Here is a 25,521-nt window from a genome sequence, read left to right as displayed (position 1 = left end):
CACTCTTTACGAGGCATTGTTTTTTCAAAATAGAAAAACTCTCGTGGGTTTTATAGCGTAATTTGTTGCTTAATTAACACTAAAACATAATAGGTGTTTTGTTTGTAAAAAAAAACAGCCAAAGCATGTAAATTATATACCTAGTCTACATCTACATACGTATGCTAAATGAGTTTGGTACAGGCATCTTTTTAGGAAGTAGGATGTAGGAACTACGGGCCATAAAGCTGCCACGTTAAAAAATCTCTAATCATTATTATTATTAGAGTGCAAATGAAATTGAATGAAGAGATTACAGTTATTAGTTTCGGAGATAAGAGGGCGTGAAAAATTTTACGTAGGCATCTAATTACCTTCCAACACTTACGCACATTAACTTTCAATCAATTGTTTATCATAACATTGAACTTTGAATAGATTATGTTAATTCAAATGTTTCAAATGGTACTATACTAATATACAGAAGGCGTTCCTGCGCCTTCAGTGTAGAAGCTTATTGAATAAATAATATTATAGGTATCTAGGTATCAGACAGGTTGACCTTTGAAACAGTTTCTGAACACCTTTCTGGCGAACTATCTGGCGGAGTAATGTATTTCTCCAGCCCTGCAAATGATCCAGGGTTACGATTAGAAAACGAATTTTACTAAATGTACCTAGTAAATAATATGTAGGTACTATAGATATTCTTAAAAAACATATTAGTATAATTTGGGTATATTCACAAGAGATTTTCTGGCACGATGCCACTAAAAAACCAAACAGAACTTAGCAAAAATACTTGATCATACAGCGAGATTGTAATTATGATAAAGTGAAAACCTATAAAATAATTATGTAACGACATGATAATAATATATGTATGCGTTAACCTGCACTGAACTTTTGCAAGTTTTTTGGATTTCTCTCGTTAGAACTGCATGTTGTAATGATGAAGAAAACACTTATTTTGTTAACACATTAAATGCAAAACAATACAAATGAATACTTCGGCAGTATGTCGTGGAAATTAGTACACACTAGGTGCGCTTAATTTGGCTCCTTAGTTTAGTAATATGTACTAAGTAACAATGTCACTACCATATAACGCAGAGTACCTACTTATGTGAAATACATAATTTATGTAATCAGAGATAAGAAAGAACAGTATTTTATCACAATTTTATTAATTAAGAAAACATTTTGTAGTTGTAAGTAGGTATATTAAACACAATTAACCTAAAATTATGCAGTTTAATGGCCAATGAAGAGATTATATCAGGATTTAACCGTTTGGAACATGAAAAATGCACAGTATTGATATTCCACGTATGCTCTTCACAAACGGTATGAAATTACATATCGTGAAAATTATTTGCAAGGAAAGAGTTTTTGAGCTTTATAATAACATCAGGCATTATAAAGTCCCCCGCCGTGCTGAGTTCGTGTTTATTCGGGCTAATCTCAGAAACTACTGTATGGATTTTCATATGGTATTCATTAACAAAAAGAAAGATTATCTAAAACGGTTATAGGCTATAACTTATGAACATTTTGCGAAAAACAGCTACCGGTATGTAGAGTAAGTAGAAAAAAATCGTCTCATCCGAGAGCTTCCGTTGCGTGCGCCGTGTAAAGGCTACCCGTGCGAAGCCGGGCCGGTTCGCTAGTTTAAGGATGAAATTATACAAGTATCTACCAAAAAGATTAAAAGAAAAATAATAAAGACAAGTACCAACCCTAGTGATGTAATTACAGAAATAAGAGTAGTTGGGATTCCTAGTAAAGAGTGTTTATTGAATGCAAATACACAAAGCTACACGCTTTTTATCGTTACAGAACAATGTTAAGAGACAGTGGAACTGTAGATCGGTAATCTACCTTCGCGTAAGAACATCTACTGTAGGTTAGATGTATGAAGAAATCATAAGCTACGATTACAGTAATTGTAATAAGATAAGGAAGTTACGTGTCGTTTGATTGATTTTTGAAATAGAGAATATTTACACATCCAGGTATGATTGCAGTCTAGGGCTCAACTTATAAGGGAATTAAAAAAAAATATTCTATAGACTATTGAAAAAATTAATTTCTAAATTGCTCGATAGACAGAGACATAGTTTTTCCAACGTTGCAACATTTCACTAAGAAATGAAGATGGACTAGAGTAGACTATTGAAAAAATTACTTTCTAAATTGCTCGATACACGAGACATAATTTTTCCCTGAAAATCATTAGATGATATTAAAAATATCAAACTTTGAAACATTTTCCTAACAAATGAAGATGGAATTTAAGTAAATGGAGTTGTAGCAGCTTTCATATTCTCGCATGGCGAACAATCCCGCGTAAGAACAGGTACGCGAGTTTTCTTCAATACACTCGAAACAAAACGTGCTTACAATTTTCACGAGGCGTTGTTATTTTCTATCGTGCCCTACATCTGAGCTTTCCACTTTTGGTTCTCATTTCGGCTCTTTTGCATTGTGACTGACTGACAGACTCTCCTCTGAGAGTGAAAAGGGTTTTGGCCATAGTCTTCCGCGCTGGCCAAGAGCAGATTGGCAGACTTCACACACCCTTAAGAACATTATGAAGTACTCTCAGATGTGCAGGTTTCCTCACGAAGTTTTGCTTCACCGTTAAAGCAAGTGATATTTAATTACTTCAAACGCACATAACTCCGAAAAGTTAGAGGTGCATGCCCGGGATCGAATCCCCGACCTCCGATTAAGAGGCGGGCGTCTCAACCACTAAGCTATCACAGGCTAATTAATAAGAATATCTATGAACAAACTTGATGATATTTAAACCCGCTTTCGTATTTAGCATGCGGCATGCGCAATTCCGTGTGGATTGGGCACGCAATTTTCCTGCGTCAAACAATGCCTTGCTGAGTGGCCACATAATGTGATATAACAATGGATTATGTCTGTTCGAATCTAGGTGGCTGACCCTTCTTCTTTATTGCAAAATTGCATATTGACTAATTAAACATTGGGAAACAATTGGGAAAATGTGAGCCGTGAATATGAGTAATTGTGATACATTTATTCTCAAAGGAATGCCACATTACGACTATACAGTGTTTTTTTTTTGACTGGGACATTATGGGAAAATCCAAAATCATAGGAGGTACAGGGAAATTATCATAGAAAACTTCAGCTCTTTTTTTGTGCAAACAATTTGGCATAGTCAATTTTTTGGTGAAGCGTGAGTTGTCCATAAAAATCAATGGCTAAAATTTTTTTTTAATGCCGACCAACTCATTTCGGCAGCTTTTGGCATACGACATAAATAAAAGGTTTCGTGTCGGATAAAAAAAATAGCTAGAAAAAATAAAGCATACAATTAATAAAAAAAGAGGGACTTACTCAGGGCTCTGTCTAAAATGATCCACTGCGAACTGCAGAAGTGGATGTCGGCCATCGTGCTGTGGAGTTGACTGCTCTCTTCTATCATCTCGCATCTCTCTTTCCCGGTCCCGCTCTCTATCTCTATCCCTGTCCCTCTCACGTTCCCGCGGCACCGGAGATGACGTCGGTCCTCGTCTATCTCGGATCTCCACTTCTATTTCTTCCCTAGACTCTCGGAGTTCTCTCATTTCACGCGACTCTCTCGATTCCCTTGACTCCCTCGACTCTCTCGACTCTCTGGACTCTCTTGACTCTCTGGATTCTCTTGAGTCTCTTACATCTCTAGTATCTCTCTCTGTTATCTTTTCTCTGTTTGTGTTTGTCACGCCGTTGGTTGTTGGTTTTGGTTGTATCTGTAACAAATAAGATAACAGTATTAACTACTTGGTCGTTGGTAGATTACAATCTATACTAAGATGATACTAAGTTAAATGCAAAAGTTATGATAAATGCAAAATTGTGTCTGTCAACTTTTCACGGTTTCACCTTAATCAACTTTGACAAAATTTTGTAAAGAAATACCTTGCATCCCGGTAAACAGGTTATTTATTGTTTCTTCCGATAGCCTGCCTTGGTTACATATTTGAGGATTCCGTGATTTTCTGTTACAAAATAGAGTAAATTTGTTCATTTACTTATTAAAGAAACAATTATTATTAATATTAGCTATGGTAAAGCATTCGGCCGCCGCGAGCCGCGCATGAAAGCGTGATGCACTTAACAAATTTAATCGACCCACATATTTTCATTTTTTTCGCCACTATGGAAACGGTAAAAAGCAATATACTGCGGGAAGACTACTGTAATAAGAATTTTTAATTACTTTTTTATTAGATGATGCCTGCGACTCCGTCTGTGGGATTAAGATTTTTTAAAAACCCGTTAGAACTCTTTGATTTTCTCTTTGATTATTATTATTGGATAAAAAGTACTTGTAGCCCATTTCCGGCTCCAGATGCAAGGTATCTCTGTATTAAACACCGGCGATTACGTCGACGTTGTTTTACCATTTTTGAGATTTTCTGGGACAAAAAGTAAAGAAAAGTAAGTCTATATCCGTCTCTGGGATGCAAGCTGTCTCTGTACCAAATTTCGCCAAAAATGGTTAAAACGATGGACCGTAAAAAGCTAGCAGACAGACATTAAAACATGCAATATTCGTTTCAACCTACAGTGCACAGTAAATAAATACAAACTACTATACTGTAGAGTGTAGACTAATTCAACAATCAATCTGTAAAACAGATAGGGTTAAAACAGTTTTATGTACAACCAATTTAAAAAAAAAAAATTGACTTAACAACAATGTTCTCTTGATCATAGAGTCTATGACTCTATTACCAAAACAATATTGTACATAAAAGTTGATTAATATAATTAGAAAATTAACAAAAAAAAAAATATATACTTATTAAAAAATAAAAATATTATTTATAAGTATCGACGAATGGTCGAAATAGGGCGAGCTTTGAGCGCGTTTATGTCTATTTTAAGACCCGGGAAAGATAACGTAAAACCGATTTCTTTGATGTCTATTGTTATTGATATAGAAGCCTCGCTCTATGAGAATTCAGAATGAGTTTGGAGATTTCGTCAGAATAGATGTTTAAATAAGTAAATAAAATGATTATTTCCAATCATCTTGTTACATAGGTAGTATTTGATCTCGAACAATTTGCGTGTTTATTGGCGTAATTTTTTATGTTTATGAAACAAATACCAACGAAACATACCAGAAAGGAAAGGTATTTTAAGCTATTAATCTAAATAACTTGCAAAATTTTATTCTACTTGATCGTTCGTTCGTTTATTCGAGTTCGTAATTCTTTCTATCAACAGCCACGATCACCGCTGCATTCTACACCAAAAAAGTAATCTCTAGAATCTTTATTCTAGCCCCTTTTAGTAGCCTGTAAGTACCTACTAAGACATCCAGGTTTTATCTAGGAACTTTCTTAGAAAATGGTTGTATTCCTTAATTTAATCAATAGCTTTGGTGATTATAAGAATGGTTATTAATTAACTGGAAATTCAGGTAGCTAGCTGGTGGAAATTAAATGAAAACTTTACTGGTTACGCTTATTACGTTGTTAGTTGTAATGTAATAAAATTCTATTAATAACTAGTCCATCTGCCCGGCTTTGAAATTTGAATTTGAAACTGATATATTATGCATAAAAATTCATGCAATATCGCTAATTATGGTTTTCGAATTACCTGTTGCTTTCGTTTCAATGTTTTCCTGCTCAGCGTGCGTATAACACCGTAAATGTTTTCCATTTTACCGAAAACACTTCACTCTCAATCTCAATACATTGCGCGAAAACTCGTTTATCGCGTCGGGTTCGTTTCGAGGTTTATATTCGTTTCACATCGTTCAAATTCGGCAAGAAAATGTGGGAAAATTGGGAAAATCAGATAGAAATATTTCTCGCGCTGCACTTGCATGCGCGGTCGCAGTCGCGATGTGCGTCGGCGGTATGCGCCCGCCCGATGCGCTTCGGCGGCGACTTTTTTCCATTTTTAGAGTTCCGTAGTCAATAAGGAACCCTTATAGCAGGAGTCGGCAAGTGATTCTAAGTGGGGTCCGAATACTGTTTAATTTTTTTATCGAGGTTCAGAAATAAATGCGGAAAATCACACTGATGGTCTTGAGCTAGTTCATTATACATAATAATATATAGTTTGGTTTACGTGAGGAACAACAAATGCGAAAGTTATAATCCTACGAAAGTGCATATTATCATGCAAAATGTGTAAAAGTTAAACTTTTTAATTTATTCATTCATAGATAGGTATTAAAAATATTCAGCGGTCCAAGATTCGATCGTCCGCCTGTTGCCAACCGCCTGCCTTATAGTTTCGCTAAGTCCATCTGTCCGTCCGTAGTTCAGAGCCTATTAGTTCTAGAAAGCTGTAATGTGGTATGGGTATACGCTAAATGGTAATCACGCTCGCAAAGTGGTAATATAAAATCTTTAAAAAAAATATCTTTAAGGTAGGTTCCTCCATTACACGAAAGTGAGGTCGATTTTTCTCTCGTCTATCTCATATTAAGAGGTGATACGTCTTTCAAAAACATTGCGGTATGCAAAACCATTTTCTGATTCAGGGATTTTTTTTGTGAAAGTCAATTAAATGGTTGTTTTTGGATGTATAGCGAAGTTAGACGGAAAACTAGCACGGCTAACTAGGCTTTACAAGTTAACGAGTAATAGTCAACCAACTCAAAAATGTACTCGGAGTCGTATTTTCATTGAAAATCACTTAGATGAAGTTGTTAGTTATGTAAATAGCTAGTATATTGTGATGGACGGCTACGGAACCCTACACTGAGCGTGGATCGACACGCACTTGACCGGTTTTAATTAATATTTATGTAGTATCCATTCGCTCCGATAAATCGCGAAAACTGAGCACGTTATACCAATATATACCGTTATTGTTCAATGATTAATGGGACACAGTTTTTTAGGTTACAATTGTTTTTATTTACGTCCCTCTTGGTATAGGTAGACTAATCGGACCAATTAAAAAGCATTCATCGATTCGTAGCAATGAAAATTTGGATAAATTTCAGCAAGGACACTATCATGTAATAATAATCATATTAATGTACCTAGTATAGGATAACTATACGAATAATTCCGTGATATTTTCGAAATCCGTACAAAATATCGATAGTGGTACGGTACGAGCAGATTTATTTGACTATCTTTTTTTAAATTTTATTACAATAAAGAAAAGTTTATATAATGTTCTATAGAACTATGCCTACTTAACAATCTTTAGGTAGGTAACAGTAGATTTATTTACTACTAGCTGTTGCCCGCGACTTCGTTCGCGTGGATGTAGGTTTTTTAAAATTCCCGTGGGAACTCTTTGATTTTCCGGGATAAAAAGTAGCCTATGTGCTAATCCAGGGTATAATCTATCTCCATTCTAAATTTCAGCCCAATCCGTCCAGTAGTTTTTGCGTGAAGGAGTAACAAACATACACACACATACACATACAAACTTTCTCCTTTATAATATTAGTGTGATAGTGTGATTCGAATCGGTTCATTTCAATAAAAAATGTTTCTATTTTATTGAATAGAAGTACAAGGTAGCAATCTTTAAGTATGAGATTGTAAGTATGTCGCGGAGGTGCTAATATTGTGATAACAAGTTGTTCAGGTCACAAAATGACCTACATCAAACGTTCTTAGCATGTACCTACTCGTACGTGATAATACTAAGTGTATCCAAGCGAATCCAAGCGAGTAGGTACCAGTTAGTAGGTACAAGTTTGACGGTTAACTTCTTTAGGGTTTTAAGCCCCCGACCGAAAAAGAGGGGTGTTATGAGGGAGTTTGACGTGTGTATCTGTGTGTTTGTGTATCTGTGGCATTGTAGCTCCTAAACGAATGAACCGATTTTAATTTAGTTTTCTTTTGTTTGAAAGTTGGCTTTGATCGAGAGTGTTCTTAGCTATAATCCAAGAAAATCGGTTCAGCCGTTTGAAAGTTATTTACTTTTTAGAGAGTTTTGTGTCGGGGGTTTTTAAATTTTGAATTTAATAGGATAAATGCTGCTATTAAAATAGCACTAGGTATATACTTACGCTGAATATACCCAGATATAGTGCTACTTTAAAACATTTATCCGTGGTTGTTAATCGTGATTTTATTCAGGTGCTCTCGAATGACGTATGGAGCCTTGGGAGGGTTTGCGTTGTAAAGAAAACCTTCACAAGAGTTTTAACATTAGGATGCATTATACGAGTAGAATTTATGAAGCGACAAAGAAGCTGGGCTTTCAGTTGCCCACAATATAGTGTAGTTGTATTGTTACAATACATATTGTAACTTTTTGTTTTGAAAAGAGCCACAGCTGACTTCTTGCCAGCTTTTCTCGGTAGAAGCTGCATTCCAAAACGGCGGCAGAGTCACAGACATAGCATAAAGGACATGACTAATTGTCCTACATAAAATAAATAAGTTTTGATTTTGATTTTAAGTTTCTAGAGAAGCAAGCAATTCCAGCTGTCGTTGATACGTCCGTCCATCAGTTTCTCCTTTTATTGTATGTACCTGGGTAAGTATTCAACAATAAGAGAGACGGGTTCGCATTATTGGTACGTACTACGTACGCGCTGGCAGTTCATATCATTAAATACATCGTTACCGCCGATACGGACCGCTTCCACACTTTCTAAGCTATTAGCGCTGTTATATTGCTTTCCTTAGATCCTTTCCTTATGATAGGTGATTATTTGCTCATTTGTTATTTTACGACTACTGGTATCAGCCAATCACAATAATTGCGATTTTATTTTTGTTACATTCAGTGCCAGAAAACCAAAAACCATCGTTGGTTTTGTTGGTTTTGAGTGTAACAAAAATAAAATAAAATCGCAATTATTGTGATTGGCTGATTTTATGAAGCAAATGTTTAAATAACAGAATATAATAATCAGAATTGATCGTCAGACGCCTGTAGCAGTCAAACTACACTAAGTTGGCTTCTCCATGGAAGTAGAGTAGGAAGTATTATTTTCTCGTAGATGGCAGACGGCTGCATTTACGTAGTTATGTGACACAAGTGTAAATTAAAAATGTATGACACCCCCGACAAGTGAAGGTTAAAGTAACTAGAAAAGAGTTGATAACTTTCAAACGGCTGAACCGATTTTCTTGGATTATAGCCAAGAACATTGTCGATCAAGCCACCTTTCACACAAAAAAAAATCAAATTGAAATCGGTTCATTAGTTTAGGAGCTACGATGCCACAGACACATATAGCCGTAGCCGGGGCGGGGGGGGGGGGGGGGGGGGGGGTTGCCCCCCCCCCGATATCCCGGACAATAATAACACACAATAAACAATACACACGTCAAACTTATAACACCCCTCTTTTTGGGTCGGGGGTAAAAACTCAGAAGTATTGTTAAAGAAATTACCAGTAAAGGTGCCCACGCACTTGAACTGGTCGGTTTGTTTGATGTCGGACTACATAATGATCGGTTTGAAGTCCCGGCACGCGCTGTCTCCCTCAATCCCGCGTTTACTGACCGTTACAACTGTAGTGAGAATTGCTGTCACATCAAAAATTAAACACGGGACATTTACACCTGCTCAGATGTTGGCACTACTTTTATCAACCTCCGACCCAAAAAGAGGGGTGTTATAAGTGTGTATCTGTGTGTGTATCTGTGTATGTCTGTGGCATCGTAGCTCCTAAACTGATGAACCGATTTTAATTTAGGTTTTTTTGTTTGAAAGGTTGCTTGATCGAGAGTGTTCTTAGCTATAATCCAAGAAAATCGGTTCAGCCGTTTGAAAGTTATCAGCTCTTTTCTAGTTACTGTAACCTTCACTTGTCGGGGGTGTTATTATTAATTTACACTTGTAGTTTCATTAGCTGCTTTATAGGTAGTAAATTCTATATTCTGTGGGTAAGCTAGAAGAGATAATAAATTGAATCTTAATCCAAATATTAATAATAAATGAGTAAGTTTGGATATTTGATCCCTTCTCGCCACAAAATCGAACCGATTTTGCAGCGCATGAAGATAGCTTGTACCCTGAATTAACACACAGGTTACTTTTTGTACCGAGAAGAGTTCCTGAAGGATTTCTTGAAAACCTATTCACGCAGACGCGGGCTAACGTACTTACTTAATATAACTTGCAAAGTTGCCCTTGCACAGTACTCACTCACAATCTTATAATCCCACGGAAATGAACAAAGGCTGCAAAGGTTTTCTCAATCGATTACAATGCGTGTTTAGAAACATTCGCTTTCTTTCTTTCAAGTATATACCTACTTACATTTACCTACCACTAAATTTATATGTTCTAATAGATGATACTCGGGCCTTTATTTATGACCAAGGTTATTAAAAATCCCGTGGGAAATTTTTCATCTTCCGGGAGTAAAAGTACCATTGTCCGTTTCAGGATCAAGCTAACTCTGTACAGAACATCAAAAGTGGTTGGGCCGTGTCACCATTTCCCCATTCATAATATTAGTAGGTACCTAATACCTATCACATTTCCCCATTTACAATATTAGAAAGGTAAGTATATCTATTCCGCTATGTGGAAAATCACAAGTTTTCAGGAGACCCTTTTAAACTTAAATTTTTTGAAAAAATATGCTTAACTTTTACGTAGGTAGCTAAAAAGATTATCTCTTGAAATAGCACATAAACCTATTAAAGTTTATATAAAAAAGGTTTATATAAATGTACACAAGCCTTTTAAAACCAAACAAAATTACATCAAAAACGAAAATCCTAAAAAAATACATAGCGATTTTGCATGCGCAGCGACGATATGGATCTAACCATCAAGGTTTTCAGGATTTTATTGTGTCTACAGTAGATTCAAACCTTGTTTTTAAAAATAAAGCATTTTTCCTCGAAAGTATTTTTCACAAACTACGAGTAAGTAGGTAAATAGTGACTTTATACCTATTTACATTTTATTGTTTGACTAACTGATGCCCGCGACTTCGTTCGCGTGGATATAGATTTTTAAAATCCCGTGGGAACTCTTTAATTTTCCGGGATAAAAAGTAGCCAATGTGTTAATCCAGGGTATAATATATTTTCACTCTAAATTTCAGCCAAATCCGTCCAGTAGTTTTTGCGTGAAAGAGTAACAAACATACACACAAACTTTCCCCTTTACCTATAATATTAGTGTGAATCTTGTTTTGTTTGCGAAGAACCTAAACTTATGCACTTTTACTTCATAAACGACCTTAAAACGTTATAGAAAATATAAAATGAGCTACAACTAGTAATAACAAGTCGCATAATAACTTAAAGTTACATAGATTGCGTGTAACAAGGCCAGCGACAATACAGATAGGCTAGAATGATATCACTGACGCCTTGTAGTACCTGCGGACATCTTCCGTTCACTACAATAGCTGTTAAACAATAATGCTAGCTTGATCGATATCTCGCGTTGAACAAAATGGCGGATCTAGGTACCTATATCATGAATCTAGAAGATTATTGGATTCGGTGCATTTGGAACCCTCGTAAAGTTTACGTAATTAATTATCACCATTACGTCTACATCATGATTTTACAAATTGACAATCAAAAATGTGCCTATTCTATTGCACACCTTTTGACTGTCAATTGTTGAATTTGAATAAATGATTTGACATTGACTTTGGGATACAGCTCAAAGCGCTGACTGTAGATAATTGAGATTGCGCGTAGTTTTTCTCTATGACGGAGAACCACACTATGAAAGGACTTAGGAATTTTCACACAAGCGAAGCCGGAGTGAGTCAGCTAGTCCTAATATATCACACTTCACACTAATATTATAAAGGCGAAAGTTTGTATGTGTGTGTGTGTGTGTGTGTGTGTGTGTGTGTGTGTGTGTGTGTGTGTGTGTGTGTGTGTGTGTGTGTGTGTGTGTGTGTGTGTGTGTGTGTGTGTGTGTGTGTGTGTGTGTGTGTATATGTTTGTTACTCCTGCACGCAAAAACTACTAGACGGATTTGGCTGTTTGGAATGGAGATAGATAATATCCTGGATTAGCACATAAGCTACTTTTTATCCCGAAAAATCAAAGAGTTCCCACGGGATTTCGAAAAACCTAAATCCACGCGGGCGAAGTCGCGGGCATCGGTTAGTAGATATAATAATTTCACTTGACTTGATGACAAACGACGAAGTATTCGGTAAACTTTTCTTCAATTTCCATATTAAATAATTTTGTTTATCTAATATCATAATGGATCCATGGTTATCTCCATTGATCAAGTATGTAATTTAGATGTTTGTGTAAGATCCTTGTACAAAATCCTTCTAATTACTAACTCTTCTTTAATAGATCGGTTAAAATATGTATTATCATTGATATTTATATTTCTATATACGAGGCATTCATAGATTCATATTTCATACCTAATTGTAAAAGTTGGAATATTAATTTCAATCTTGGAAATAATTTATGCTTGGATAGCACTCTAGTGTGTATTACATAAAAAATAATCATCATGCAACAAGTTACAAGAATCACAAATTAAATGCCAACGATGACTAGGTATGTTCATGTTCAATATGGCATGACAGTTTGAACAATAGATTCTTACATCATTGGTAGGTATAAATAATTCAATTTTATTATAGAGAAGTTAGTTTATTTATAAGAAGTAACTTTTCTGCTATTTATTATAATAGTAATATTTATATTATACGAGCAGTGGAACAGTGGAACGTCTAACAAAACGTCGAGACATCGACGTCACTGTCAGTCAATTAACGTTAGTACATTTGACGCAGGTAGCCCTATCGTAGCCCTATTTTTAACCCCCAACCCAAAAAGAGGGGTGTTATAAGTTTGACGTGTGTATCTGTGTATCTGTCTGTGGCATCGTAGCGCCTAAACGAATGAACTGATTTTAATTTAGTTTTTTTTGTTTGAAAGGTGGCTTGATCGAGAGTGTTCTTAGCTATCATCCAAGAAAATCGGTTCAGCCGTTTGAAAGTTATCAGCTTTTTTCTAGTTACTGTAACCTTCACTTGTCGGGGGTGTTATAAATTTTTAATTTACACTTGTTCTATGATTTCACGTCACCATATCCTAATATAATTTTCGTCGATTCAGGATTAAACCGAGAGTTCCCTCACTCTAGTTCGCTCTGGTTCTGGTTACAATAGTAGTTCGGCATTACAACTACTCTAATTCACTAACAACTAACTACCTCAAATCTACTGGCCACACTATTCGGGATACGGCGAATATTTTGTGTTTGGCGAATCTATACTAATAAATAAAATTGGAGTGTCTGTCTGTAATTTCGAAATAACTACCGCATATTAAGGTCATATGGTTATTTGAACGATACTATAACTGAATCACACGTTTTTAAAATTTTTGTCTGTCTGTCTGTCTGTCTGTCTGTCTGTCTGTCTGTCTGTCTGTCTGTTTGAAAAGGCTAATTTTGGGAACAGCTGAACCGATTTTGACGGGATTTTCACAGACAAGTAGAGAATTGACCAGGGAGTAACATAGGATACTTTTTTAACCGACTTTCAAGAAGGGAGTTGTGTTTTTCTACTATGTACACCGAAATCTCCGAGATTTCTGAACCGATTTGCGTCATTTCTTTTTTAATCGATAGAGGAACTTTGCGACATTGTTTCATAAAAAATTTGGAGTCTCTCCAAACTCAACTCAACTCCTCAATCCTGATGCTGCAGGGCATCTGACCAATCCACGCGGGCGAAGCTGCGGGCATCATTTTCGAATAAGTTTTGCAAATCAGACGTCCAGTAGTTATACGACATTCTGCGAACGACATTCTCTTTGTATTAGATAAACGAGTAATTCAGAAAAACGAATTCTCGCGGGGTTTTACAAAATCTATATTCGCGCTAACCTGAAAGGTTGCAGGAAGATACGATAGCCGCACTTGCGATTTTTTCATAAAGCAAGCAAGGCTAGAAGTAAACAAGACCCAAGCTCAAAAGGTGAAATTTGAATCGGCTTGAATTTCTACCCGTAGCGCATTGTTTCTTTTCAGACTCGAGTGTGTCAATCAAAGTTCGTTTAAACAAATGAAAACATAACACTTGTTTTTCCCCTCGTTTCCACAGGTTTTTGCGACCACGGAAATAGCTCTCATAGAGTCAATGGAACTTTCTCGTAATTTCCGCAGTCGAAGAGAGCGTTCGGAAATAATGACGGCTCGGTTTACGCGAGGGCTCGCGTACGGGAGCTGTAATTGACAATTTCAGTTCAACTAATTGTCATACCAATGAGTCCGTGACTACACTTTCATGCACGATGCTTATTATTGAAACATCGGCTAGCACTATTTGGAGTTTTTTTATTCAGATACAAGTTAGTTGACTGCAATCTCACCTGGTGGTTAGTGATGATGCAGTCTAAAATGGATGCGGGCTAGCATGGAAGGGGTATCAGTTTTCATTAAACCCATACTCCTTTGGTTTCTACACGGCATCGTACCGGAACGCTAAATCGCTTGGCGGCACAGCTTTGCAGGTAGGGTGCTAACTAGCCACGGCCGAAGCCTCCCACCAGACGTTCGTTTACAAATCGTTGTGATTATCGCATCACCGGCTCACTACTGAGCACAGGTCTCCTCTCAGAATGAGAAGGGTTTAGGCCACAGTCTACCACGCTGGTCAAGTGCGGTTTGGCAGACTTAACACACCTTTAAGACTTTTCCTCTTTACCTTTCCTCACGATGTTTTCCTTCGCCGTTAAAGCAAGTGATATTTAATTGCATAAAACACACATTAGGTCCACGTGGAAAATAAGAGTTACAGGTTTCCTTACGATGTTTTTAAAGCGATATTTAATTGCATAAAATGCGGAAAAGTTAAAATATACTTAACAGAAAAGTAAGAGATACGTTGGGTTCAATTATCAAACCTCCGATGTATGTTTACCATCGATGGCACTAGGTAAAGTGGACAGAGACACGTTAATAGCAGGTGAGCATACAGGAAACACAGCCGAGCGCGCGTGTTAAACGTAATACATACAAATAACATAAATAGCTTAGGAACAGGCATGACAGGTGGCTTCGTGCTTCGTGATGCCAGATGTTCGTGTATCCATACTAATACTAGATGATGCCTGCAACTTCGTCCGCGTGGATTAAGGTTTTTTAAAAATCCCGTGGGAACTCTTTGATTTCCGGAATAAAAGTTGCCTATGTCAATTTCCGGGATGCAAGCTACCTCTGTACCTAAATTTCATATAAATCGGTACAACAGATGGACCCTTATGAGAATCCCGCGGGAACTCTTTGTTTTCCGGGATAAAAGTAGCCTTGTCCTAAGGTCCTTCCCCGAGATGTAAGCTAACTCTGAACCAAATTTTATCAAAATCGGTTAAACTGTTGGGCCGTGAAATAGCTGGTAGACTGACATTGCTTGGGAAATCAGAAATTGTACGCGAAGTCGCGGGCAACCGCTAGTTATTTATATACGAGTATTGTTTTACGGAAGGCAATTTGCAATAAAATTAGCTTCGCACGTCGCTCTGGTGATCTAAAATCTAAATATTTGCAGTTTGCACCGTGTCGTAGCGGCTGGTGACACAGATCGCCGCTTTATTTAGTGCGTAGAGTAACTACATCGGTAATCGATCTCTCATTTCGCTCTTAATCGATGTAACGGTGTTCTGCTTCTGATAGTCTAACTACTTTTTTTAAAGTTCCGTATCTCAAAAGAAAAACGGAACCCTTATAGGATCACTTTGTTGTCTGTCCGTCTGTCGTGTCTTTCAAGAAAACCTTTAGGGTACTTCCCGTTGACCTGGAATCATGTAATTTGGCAGGTAGGTAGGACTTCTAGCACAAGTAAATGAAAAATCTGAAAACCGTGAATTTGTGGTTTCATCACAAAAATAAAATTAAAGTGTGTTTATGAATAAATAATAATTAGTATTTCCAATATTCAAAGTAAAATAACTATACCAAGTAGGGTGGCATATGAAAGGGCTTTACCTAGGTACATTCTAAAACAGATTTTTATTTATTTTTATGCATTATATTTTTAATTTATCGTGCAAAATGTCGGAAAAAATACCCGAGTACGGAACCCTCGGTGTGCAAGTTTGATTCGCACTTGGCCGGTTTTTTAAATCTAACTTAACCATAACTCGACCAACATAATAAATAAAAATGAAAATGAAAAATCTTTATTTATAACTTTTTAAATTCCTTTACAGTAAAGTACGGTAACAACTGAGTTAGTTTCAAAACTGTGTTGCAGTTGTTAATACGGTTGCAATTTCAAAGGTGAGAACACCATTGTGTCATCGAAGCTCAGCATCAAAGTCGTTTAAACGTTTGCTATTTCGCCGAATTAGAAACGCCATTGAAAAGGTGCAAAAAAAGGTTATATTCACACGGGTTCGCGTGTAACATTAGGAAACGGAAGCACGCTCCGATTCACGCGCGATTGTCGTCCGCGCCGATTGACGGCGGCGGATTGTATTAGCTCTGCATTGATACCATCACAAAACACTAACCGAAACATGGCCTTCGCTCTAAACGCATACATTATAGAATTCAGAAGTTGAATAGCTCAACGGTTACGGAGCGGCTGAAATCTGAAAGGTCGCCGGTTCAAACCCCACCCGTTGCACTTTTGTCGTACCTATTCTTAGCCCAAGCTTTACGCCTACTTGGATGGCAAACGGTATATTATAGTCATGCTTAATTTGACTAATAATATTCTTTATAAAAACCATAAATCAGACCAACCAAGACCAAACAAGAAATATATTTGCGTTTGTTAAACTTTGGCCACAGCGTTGTGAGAGCTTTATTATATCGGAACAAGAGTTGCTATTTATTTAAACTAGAAGATGCCCGCGGCTTCACCCGCGTGGATTTCGGTTTTTTGAAATCCCGTGGGAACTCTTTGATTTTCCGGGATAAAAAGTAGTCTATGTGCTAATCCAGGATATTATCTATCTCCATTCCAAATTTGAGCCAAATCCGTCCAGTAGTTATTGCGTGAAAAAGTAACAAACACACACACACACACACACACACACACACACACACACACACACACATACAAACTTTCGCCTTTATAATATTAGTGTGATGTCTAAAACTTACGATTTAGAACGTGTAACTAAACAGTTTCGGTATGCAAATATAAAAAACCAAAATTGTTGATTGTAATTAATAATTACCCACCGAGCAGTACCGAGTACTTTAGGTCACGACCCTTTAAGACTTGGGATTGAAGTTGCCAAATCGATTGTTTATTATTATTTTGTCCTGAGATTCTACAAGTCTTGTAAAAGACATTATTTTTCGCTACATCTACATCTTATAACATAGTATAATACGTTCATGTCTTATAAAATACAGAGGGTTGCGTGCTTTTACGACTAATTCGTCACTGATGTTGGCATAATTCGGTTCGATTTTTTGGTTTTCGTAACTACGCGTGCTATACCTGATTATTTAGTTTATTTATTTTATTTTTACTTATTTGGGACAATAAACAATTACATATTATTATAATATATTAAAGCTATAACTTAAATCTATCGTTAAATATTAACATTAAGTTAAATTTTGCACATAAGTTGTTTAATGGGTGTAGATGTTTCATTACAGTTATGGTTTGAGTGTTTTATATATGTATTGCCTGATATTTAATTGTTGTAGTGTTTCCAGAAAATAAATAAAATTATTCTGTCCTTGTTGGTGTTTAGTTGGCATCCATAAAATTAATGTTAGATTAACTTAATGATCGTGACGTGTTTCTATCTTACACACAGGAACTTATATCAAGTTGACATTATTAAAAAGTAAAAGCTAAAAAGTAAATATGTATGGCCAAAAAAATAAACACTTTAAATAAAGTCCAGTAAAAAGATAAGGTTGTGAACGAACACTTTCAACTTTTACGAACCAATTAACGGTCGAATGCCCACCCTTTATTTGCCATAAAAAAATTCGGTGGGTTCCGTACCACCGTACAAATAACACTTTAATTTTTTTATTTTCATGGCGGTCATTTCTGAATTTTTATTATTTGTTGTTACAGCGGCAATACAAATACACATTCTGTAAAAATTTCAATTTTCTATAACTTTACGGTCATGAGATACAGCCCACAGACAGACAGACAGGTGGACAGAACGGACAGCGGAATCTTAGTAATAGGTTTCCGTTGGTACTTTTCGGGTACGGAACCCTAAAAATTACAGTACTTCAACCACTGTTTAGGTAACCGGACGGTATGAATGTAATTCGTGGCAGATCTTCTTATTTAAAACGTTCTTACATGAATATTAAAGGAAACTTTCTCCGAAGTCTGAACACATTGTGTGTGACGAGTTTTTTTTACACTTTCCGCGCGTGTCATTATTAAGAAATTGTTTCCTATAACCATTGTTGGTAAAGATACATGTTTTCATACTTGGAATGTAATGACACAATATTATGACAGACATATTATATCAAAAATCCTAGAAATAGGTCTTCGTATTATCAAAAACACCGCAATATACCTACCTACCTACTACTAATCTATAAGTATTAAGTAGTAATTAACCCCCGACCCAAAAAGAGGGGTGTTATAAGTTTGACGTGTGTATCTGTGTATCTGTCTGTGGCATTGTAGCTCCTAAACTAATGAACCGATTTTAATTTAGTTTTTTTTTTTGTTTTGAAAGGTGGCTTGATCGAGTGTTCTTAGCTATAATCAAAGAAAATCGGTTCAGCCGTTTGAAAGTTATCAGCTCTTTTCTAGTTATTACTGAAATCTTCACTATTCGGGGGTGTTATAAATTTTTAATTTACACTTGTACTTGTGACTGTTTCAAGTAAGTATTTTCTAAACCAGTCACAATAAAGGGTACCTAAACATTCCATAGTTTGTTATGCATTAAAAGTTGCTTAGGTACATTATTTGTCATAGTTTGCCTACTATGAACTATTTCAAACTTAACACTTTAATATTCAAATTAAAAGAAAATGAGGGACAGTAGGTATTTCGTTATTACAGAAAATATTAATGCTATCCCTACATATTTTTTATAGATCCACAGGTCGATTCCGGAAAACCAGCATCAATCATTATTACAATCGCAATTGTTGTTACTGGCTGAATTTATGGTATTCTTGTTGCGACAATGCATTTTAGTCAATAGTGAGCGAGTTAAATTTATAGACTAGCGGTTGGCTGCAATCAGACCTGCTAGCAAGTGATGATGCAGCCTAAGATGGAGCACGCTTGTCAAGAAGATGTCTATTCTATTCTACCATAATCGAGCCACAGTATTGCACTACAACATTACATTACTATGTATACCTGCCAGTATACGAGTACTTAAAAGAAATTAATTACAACAGATTGTATGCACAACTGCCATCGTGAGGTAACCTGAACTGAAACGTTATTCCTGAAGAAGCTTTGCCGACAAAAGCTACGTCGTTGGGTAGAAAGAATTTAGAAAAGCACTGCATGATGCATGGTTGAAGCGCCAAGCATAAACAAATAATTTTGAAGATATTTCAAGTAAGAAGGTATACACTATGATGTAACAAAAAGCGGTGTGCCTTGACCAGTGAAGGGTCATGTTCGCACCTAGCGCTCGTTGCGTGCGTCCGTCAGGTGCAGCGTCGTAATGATTAAATAATTGCTATTTACCGGGGAGCGGCTCCAGTAGGCGAACTAGGCTTGAGCCGTTACCGATTGACGGATAGAACATTCAAATAGGAAAAAAAATGATTTGATCAATAATGCACACATTATGTAGCATGATCGAAGCGTGCAAATCAACTTATGGCTCTTATGATATTTCAAGACTATCACCTATCCGGAAAACGGATAGGAAAGAGATACCTACAAAAAACTATGAACAAATGATTAAATACGCTTTTTAACGGGGAGCGGCTCTAGTATGCGTTTGCTGAGGATGCTTGAGCCGTTACCGATTGACGGATAGAACATTCAAATAGTAAAAAAAATGATTTGATCAATAATGCACACATTATGTAGCATGCTTGGAAAATAAACCAACTTATGACTCTTATGATATTTCAAGACTCTTCCACCTTTCGTAAAACGGTTAGCCACATTCACAAATTATTATTATTTTCTGTGAATATTTTTTGACGGAAAAAATAATAAAGCGCCAATATGGGTAAGACTTTTAAATTAAAGAGTCCAATATCTACTTCTTGGCTTGAAATATTAAAGTTTTGAATCTTAAATTAGATATGAAGTTACCTAAATAAAAGTTTCCAAAAAAAAAAAGATTCCGACGAATTGAGAACATCCTCCCTTTTTGAAGTCGGTTAAAAAATCTTTACTTACTGGCATTTGCCTATTTATTGAAACTACATGGGTACATTTGAAAATCGGGGATGGATTCAGAATAAAATTAAATACATTTCATATTATTTATCTAGTAGACCAAGCCTACTTACCCAAGTATTGGGTATACGATTAAAGTATTATATCATATTTTTTCAGTATTGCATTATGTATAACTACAATAGTTATTATGTCTAGCTGTCTAGTATTAAAGAAGCAATTAATGCCGTTACGTCATCGGAAGAAGCTGCTGCCTGCTACGATGTTTATGGTCGGTCACGCAATTTGATTTATATTCTTATTAGATAAGGTTTTATAACATCGATAAGTGCCTACCTAATATACTGAGATTGATTTAACTTTTTTGTTTAAATACCAGTGAGAAGTATTAAAACGAAATAGAATGGTGCATCTACATAATGTTTTTGAAGTGACAACGTCTTATAATTCGATAGAGCCGGCTGCACGCACGAAAAAACATGACTCATGCGGCGTTACCTCGCTCTGAGGCGTTCCATGTAAGGCTTGAAGTGCAAGCGAGAGCGCGGAACGAGCGACAAAGAAGCACAATCGGCCTTTGTTGTCACGTTCAACTATCGTCAGTAAACCGACTTTACAGACAACCAATTTTTTTTGTAATAACGCAAAAGGTCTCAACAACTTTGCTATGAAATATAGTTATAATTATAAGATAATATGAAATAACGCGAACACAGCAAGAACACAGGAAAAAATACATAGGCAGATAAGGTTCGCGAGCCTGTTCGCTTTTTGTACAACTCTTTAGTTGTGCAATAAAGTTTAAAAAATTAACTCTGAAAAATTGATCTTGTTCCATCTTACTCTGGTTACATCTGGTTCGATTTATTACAGTAATATAGAGATAGTTAAGAGTAACATTTCCTTAGCTTGGTAATATCATATAATTCTACATCAATGACGTTTACCTAAGTTTTTAAATAGTATTGGATACTGATACATGGTGGATACCTGTGGCACATATTATTACCTATTCAATGTGATTACTAACAAATGAACTATTGTTTTAGAATTTGCCCGTACAATGGACGTACTCGTATAGTTTGCAGAGAAGCACGTAGCAATCAAAGCATATTCGCTGACAATGCAACCGTTTTATTGCGAAATGAAAAACTTCGTATAACTTACTTGTGCATTTTGTATACGACAAGAACTCGAATACGTGAGTTCAAATTCAATATTTAGAGATAACATGGGCAGTTTTTTTGCTTTCAATGATGTTACTGTCGTTCAGTAGTGTTTTAAATCAAAGAGCAATGTCCAATGTTATGATTATGGCAGGAAACCCGTCATTCGTAAATTATAGGTATATCAAAATTTAAATAATTATGGCAGTCTTCTGATTGACATTTTACTATTTAAATAAACATAGCATATCTACAAACTCTTGACTTTACCGAAAAGTAGCCCTTTTTAGAAAATTCAAGGAGAGGACCCATGAAACAACCTGCTCTTTGCACAATTTTTATATGTACTAGTAATTTCAGTAGCGGTGAAGTGACCAGTTCTTTAATTTGAAAGTAATGACGTTATAATGATGGTCCAAATTACCGCGAAAATACGAATTTCACAGCACTATTCTTACAATTATCAACCCACTTTGTTTAAGGTTACGTTTATCTTTCGCACTAAATTCTCTTCGATGGAAATCTCCTGAACTAACTCTTCAGGTTTTGTGTTTTTCTCATTCATCGTCTTCGTGTGATCATTGGAAGAATAAGTATAAGGAGGATTCGCCATCAATGGGAAAACAACGAGAAAGAATAAGGTAGGTAAGGTAGGTACGGTTAGAAGTAAAAATTCAACTCCTTGACAGACCGTTTCATAAACAGTTCCAATGTCTTCTCACGTATAGTTTCACATGACCACTGGAGGAGGATAAGAAACTTTTGGGACACTTTTTGAAACATAAATAGTACGGACTTTTACCCACTAGACACTTTCATTTTTCGACAGACAACTTACAACTAAAAATTAAACCACTTTACCTGAACGCAGTCTATCTTTTCCGTCAAATTCTCGAATCGGGCGAGAATTTCCTTAACAGACACTTTAGGTTCCGTGGTTTCCTCGTGTATCGTCTCCATATGACCACTGGAGGACGACGAGAAACTTTGGGGGCACTTTTTGCGGTCAGCATTATTTTTTCGGCGGACGGGGTCTGGGTCGCGGGTGTCGGCGCCCGAGTCGGAATCCTCAGGGGCGGAAGCGTCAGCGCTCGAGGCCGCTCCTTCCGAGGAGTTGATGAGGGAGTCTAAGCTTGGGGCGCGGCGAGGGGGCGCGAACGAGAAGTCATCCTCGACTTCTAGGCCGTACACTCGCTGCAAGTGGCGCCAGTTGTCGCGCATCGCGACGGACAGGCGCGGGCGCTGCATGGTGCGCGCGGGTGCGCGGTCACGGTTCGACTGCGCGTGCGCGTGTCTGCCGGACGGTAGCGCGCCATGGTGTATGGAAAGGCTTTTCTATAATAACATTGTGTTGACAGTTTACATGAACTGTGTAAACTGCAAAGGACTGCTGCTTGTATTAGATAGTTTGGTATTTAGGTTGTATCTACAGGTTTTGGAAGGTTATCTATCCTATTGATTGACAGTTGGCTTGACATACAAGTATGTCGCGTAGGTGAAGGGGTTCTATAGTGGATGAAATCTTTTATAATAGAAAATCATTGTCTTACTTGGATACCCCAAACTGTCAAGTCACCATTCGAGGTAAAATTTTATCTGCCTTCCGTTTCCTACTAATAGCTTCCCTGCTTCGTTCGGGAGGATTTTATGAAAAATCTTTCTTTTTGAGAAGTCGAAGTTATAGAAAACCTGTTCCATGGAATATCTCATGTTTCGAAACACAGCTGTTTGAGGTGTACGTTGATAAGTTCCATTTTTCATACATTAACTTACAGTTTGTTCAAATTGTATGAAAACAAAATCAACAAAATTTAATAGTTAGGTACGTAACTTTACGTGAATAAAAATAATGACTATATTATTACGCTTTCGGTTCACACAGACCTTTGACCGGAAATTACATTTTTTCAAATGTCGATAGGTATTCATACAAGTAGATAGATATTTCGTAGGGCCACAAGCTTATTACATACAGCTATGCAGCAAAAACTAAGTTATAGGCATCGATGTAAATAGTTAAGCAGCGGTATACAAACCTCTCTTGCATAAATTGAATCGTGTCCTGCTTTATCCATACCTACTTACTGCCTGTTTGTCAGCCTGCTAGCTTTTGACGGCCTATACATTAAAGCGATGAAGATGAATATTGGCACAGAATTAGTTTACAACCTGAAGATGGACATCAGCTACTCTTTATCCCGGAAAATCAAAGAGTTTTCACGGGGTTCTCAAAGGCCCATCTGATTATCTCGGAAAATCCTACGGGCTTTCTAGAAAGCCTAAATCCACGCGGACGAAGTCGCGGGCATCATCTAGTAAGTTGTATACATATTAATTTTATCCATGTCGTCGACATTCCATCTACACGCACGAAACGTTTTGTGTCTTCATTCCTCATACGCATGGCTAAGGTTTGGAATACTCTTCCGCGATCTGTGTTTCCTACCAATTACAATCCGGGTATCTTTAAAACAAGAGTGAATAGGCACCTTCTAGGTAAACGCGTCCCATCTTAGACCACATCATCACTTTCCATCAGGTGTGATTGTGGCAAGCGCTTACCTATAGTGAATAAAAAAAAAAACAGTGCACTGAGCCAAAGTCATCCATAAAAATTGGGAAATATTTATGACCAAGCCCTTGCCTATAGTGAATAATAATAAAAAAAAAATTGTCGCTTATTTGGTAATGCCGTAGCCCTACGCTTCCAGCGTTAACGACCATTCACTGTTATTGCATATTTCATCTTACTTCCCTTGATAAAATACGGATGTGCTTTTATGTTTATGTTATGTAAGGAAAGGTAAGATGTTTATTTGCTACTTGCGAATGACCGAGTTTTGTGCAACTTTGCTTTTGCAGCTTTATTAAACCTTCGCTACTGAATATATGAATAGAATAGGTATCTTACTCATTTGTTATGAGTAATTTCATTGGTGTAAGTTTCTCTAATAACTTGATTACTTTATCCAATTTCAGAGATAATAAATGAGACCAAATGTTTTTAATCTACTATAGAAGTATTCACAGCGCGCGGCTTCGTTCGGCGAAAATACAAATACTTTGTATTCCCTATTCCAAGGGAATTTCGAAAAATTTGGCCTAACTCCTTATCTAGATTATAAAAGGAACAATCTAAAAAAGAATCCCAGGTAAAAAAGTGTACCTATTATTAAAATTACGATGAATTTACTGGTCTAGTTATTTTTCATTACTCATCTTCATAGTGAAATTGCCTATGGAGGTTTTGTTCGTTAACTGCTCCAGTTTTCAAGGGAAAGTGGTCACATAATATTTAAGTTAATACATTTTTAATAAGTTTTTTACAATAATAGGTACGTACGTAAAATAACGTAAGTAGATATGTACATGTGTTATACATATAAATACGTATAGAATTTTTGAGGACCTCAAGACGTGGTAAGTGCTGTCTTATTAGTGGTCGTAGGGTCCTGGTGGCTAGATACCACCCTACCGGCAAAGCCGTGCTGTCAAGCGATTTAGCGTTCCGGTACAATGTCGTGTAGAAACCAAAGAGTTTAATAAAAACTGCCAGATACAATATAGTAGTAGTAAGTATGAGGCAATTCGAACCAGTGTTTTTAGTGATGATTCAAAAGCACTTGTATTAATACTTTTCTATTTATATTCTACTAGCTAATGCCCGCGACTTCGTCCGCGTGGATTTACATTTTTCAAAATCCCGCGGGAACTCTTTGATTTTCCGGAATAAAAAGTAGCTTATGTGTTAACCCAGGGTATAATCTATCTCAATTCCAAATTTCATCCAAATCCGTTCAGATATTTTTGCGTGATTGAGTAACAAACATCCAAACATCCACACTTTCACATTTCTAATATCAATTAGGATTAATTTTAAAGTTATCCATAAAACCTTGCAAAAGTGTTAAAGCTCTCATTATGTATGGGCAGTCATTCAGCTCGGAAACCTGCGCAGGCGCAGGCATCTAGCCTCGTCGTCGGTCAGCGTAACGGTTGTTAACGGAAGCCTTTATTTACGTTCAACAACACTATTAAATTGGCGCATCTAATCTGATAACAGTTTACTCCGCAATTTACAATCATCTTGATATAAATTATAACAGATAAATAACT

At 36.6% G+C, this 25,521-nt stretch overlaps 1 protein-coding gene across 1 annotated transcript in view; it reads right to left on the bottom strand.

The window, feature by feature from the left end:
- The window catches only part of LOC123871817 (unconventional myosin-XV), a 144,167-nt gene that overhangs the window by 14,376 nt on the left and 104,270 nt on the right, over positions 1 to 25,521 (bottom strand). The window contains exon 23 of the mRNA XM_045915796.1: positions 3,355 to 3,749. Within this exon, the coding sequence (XP_045771752.1) occupies positions 3,355 to 3,749 (395 nt within the window). The remainder of the gene's footprint in view (positions 1 to 3,354; positions 3,750 to 25,521) is intronic.

Source organism: Maniola jurtina, chromosome 14, assembly GCF_905333055.1.
Source record: "Maniola jurtina chromosome 14, ilManJurt1.1, whole genome shotgun sequence".
Lineage (NCBI taxonomy): Eukaryota > Metazoa > Arthropoda > Insecta > Lepidoptera > Nymphalidae > Maniola > Maniola jurtina.
The sequence above is the reverse complement of the archived record's forward strand: the minus strand, read 5'-3'. Positions and strand labels throughout refer to the sequence as shown.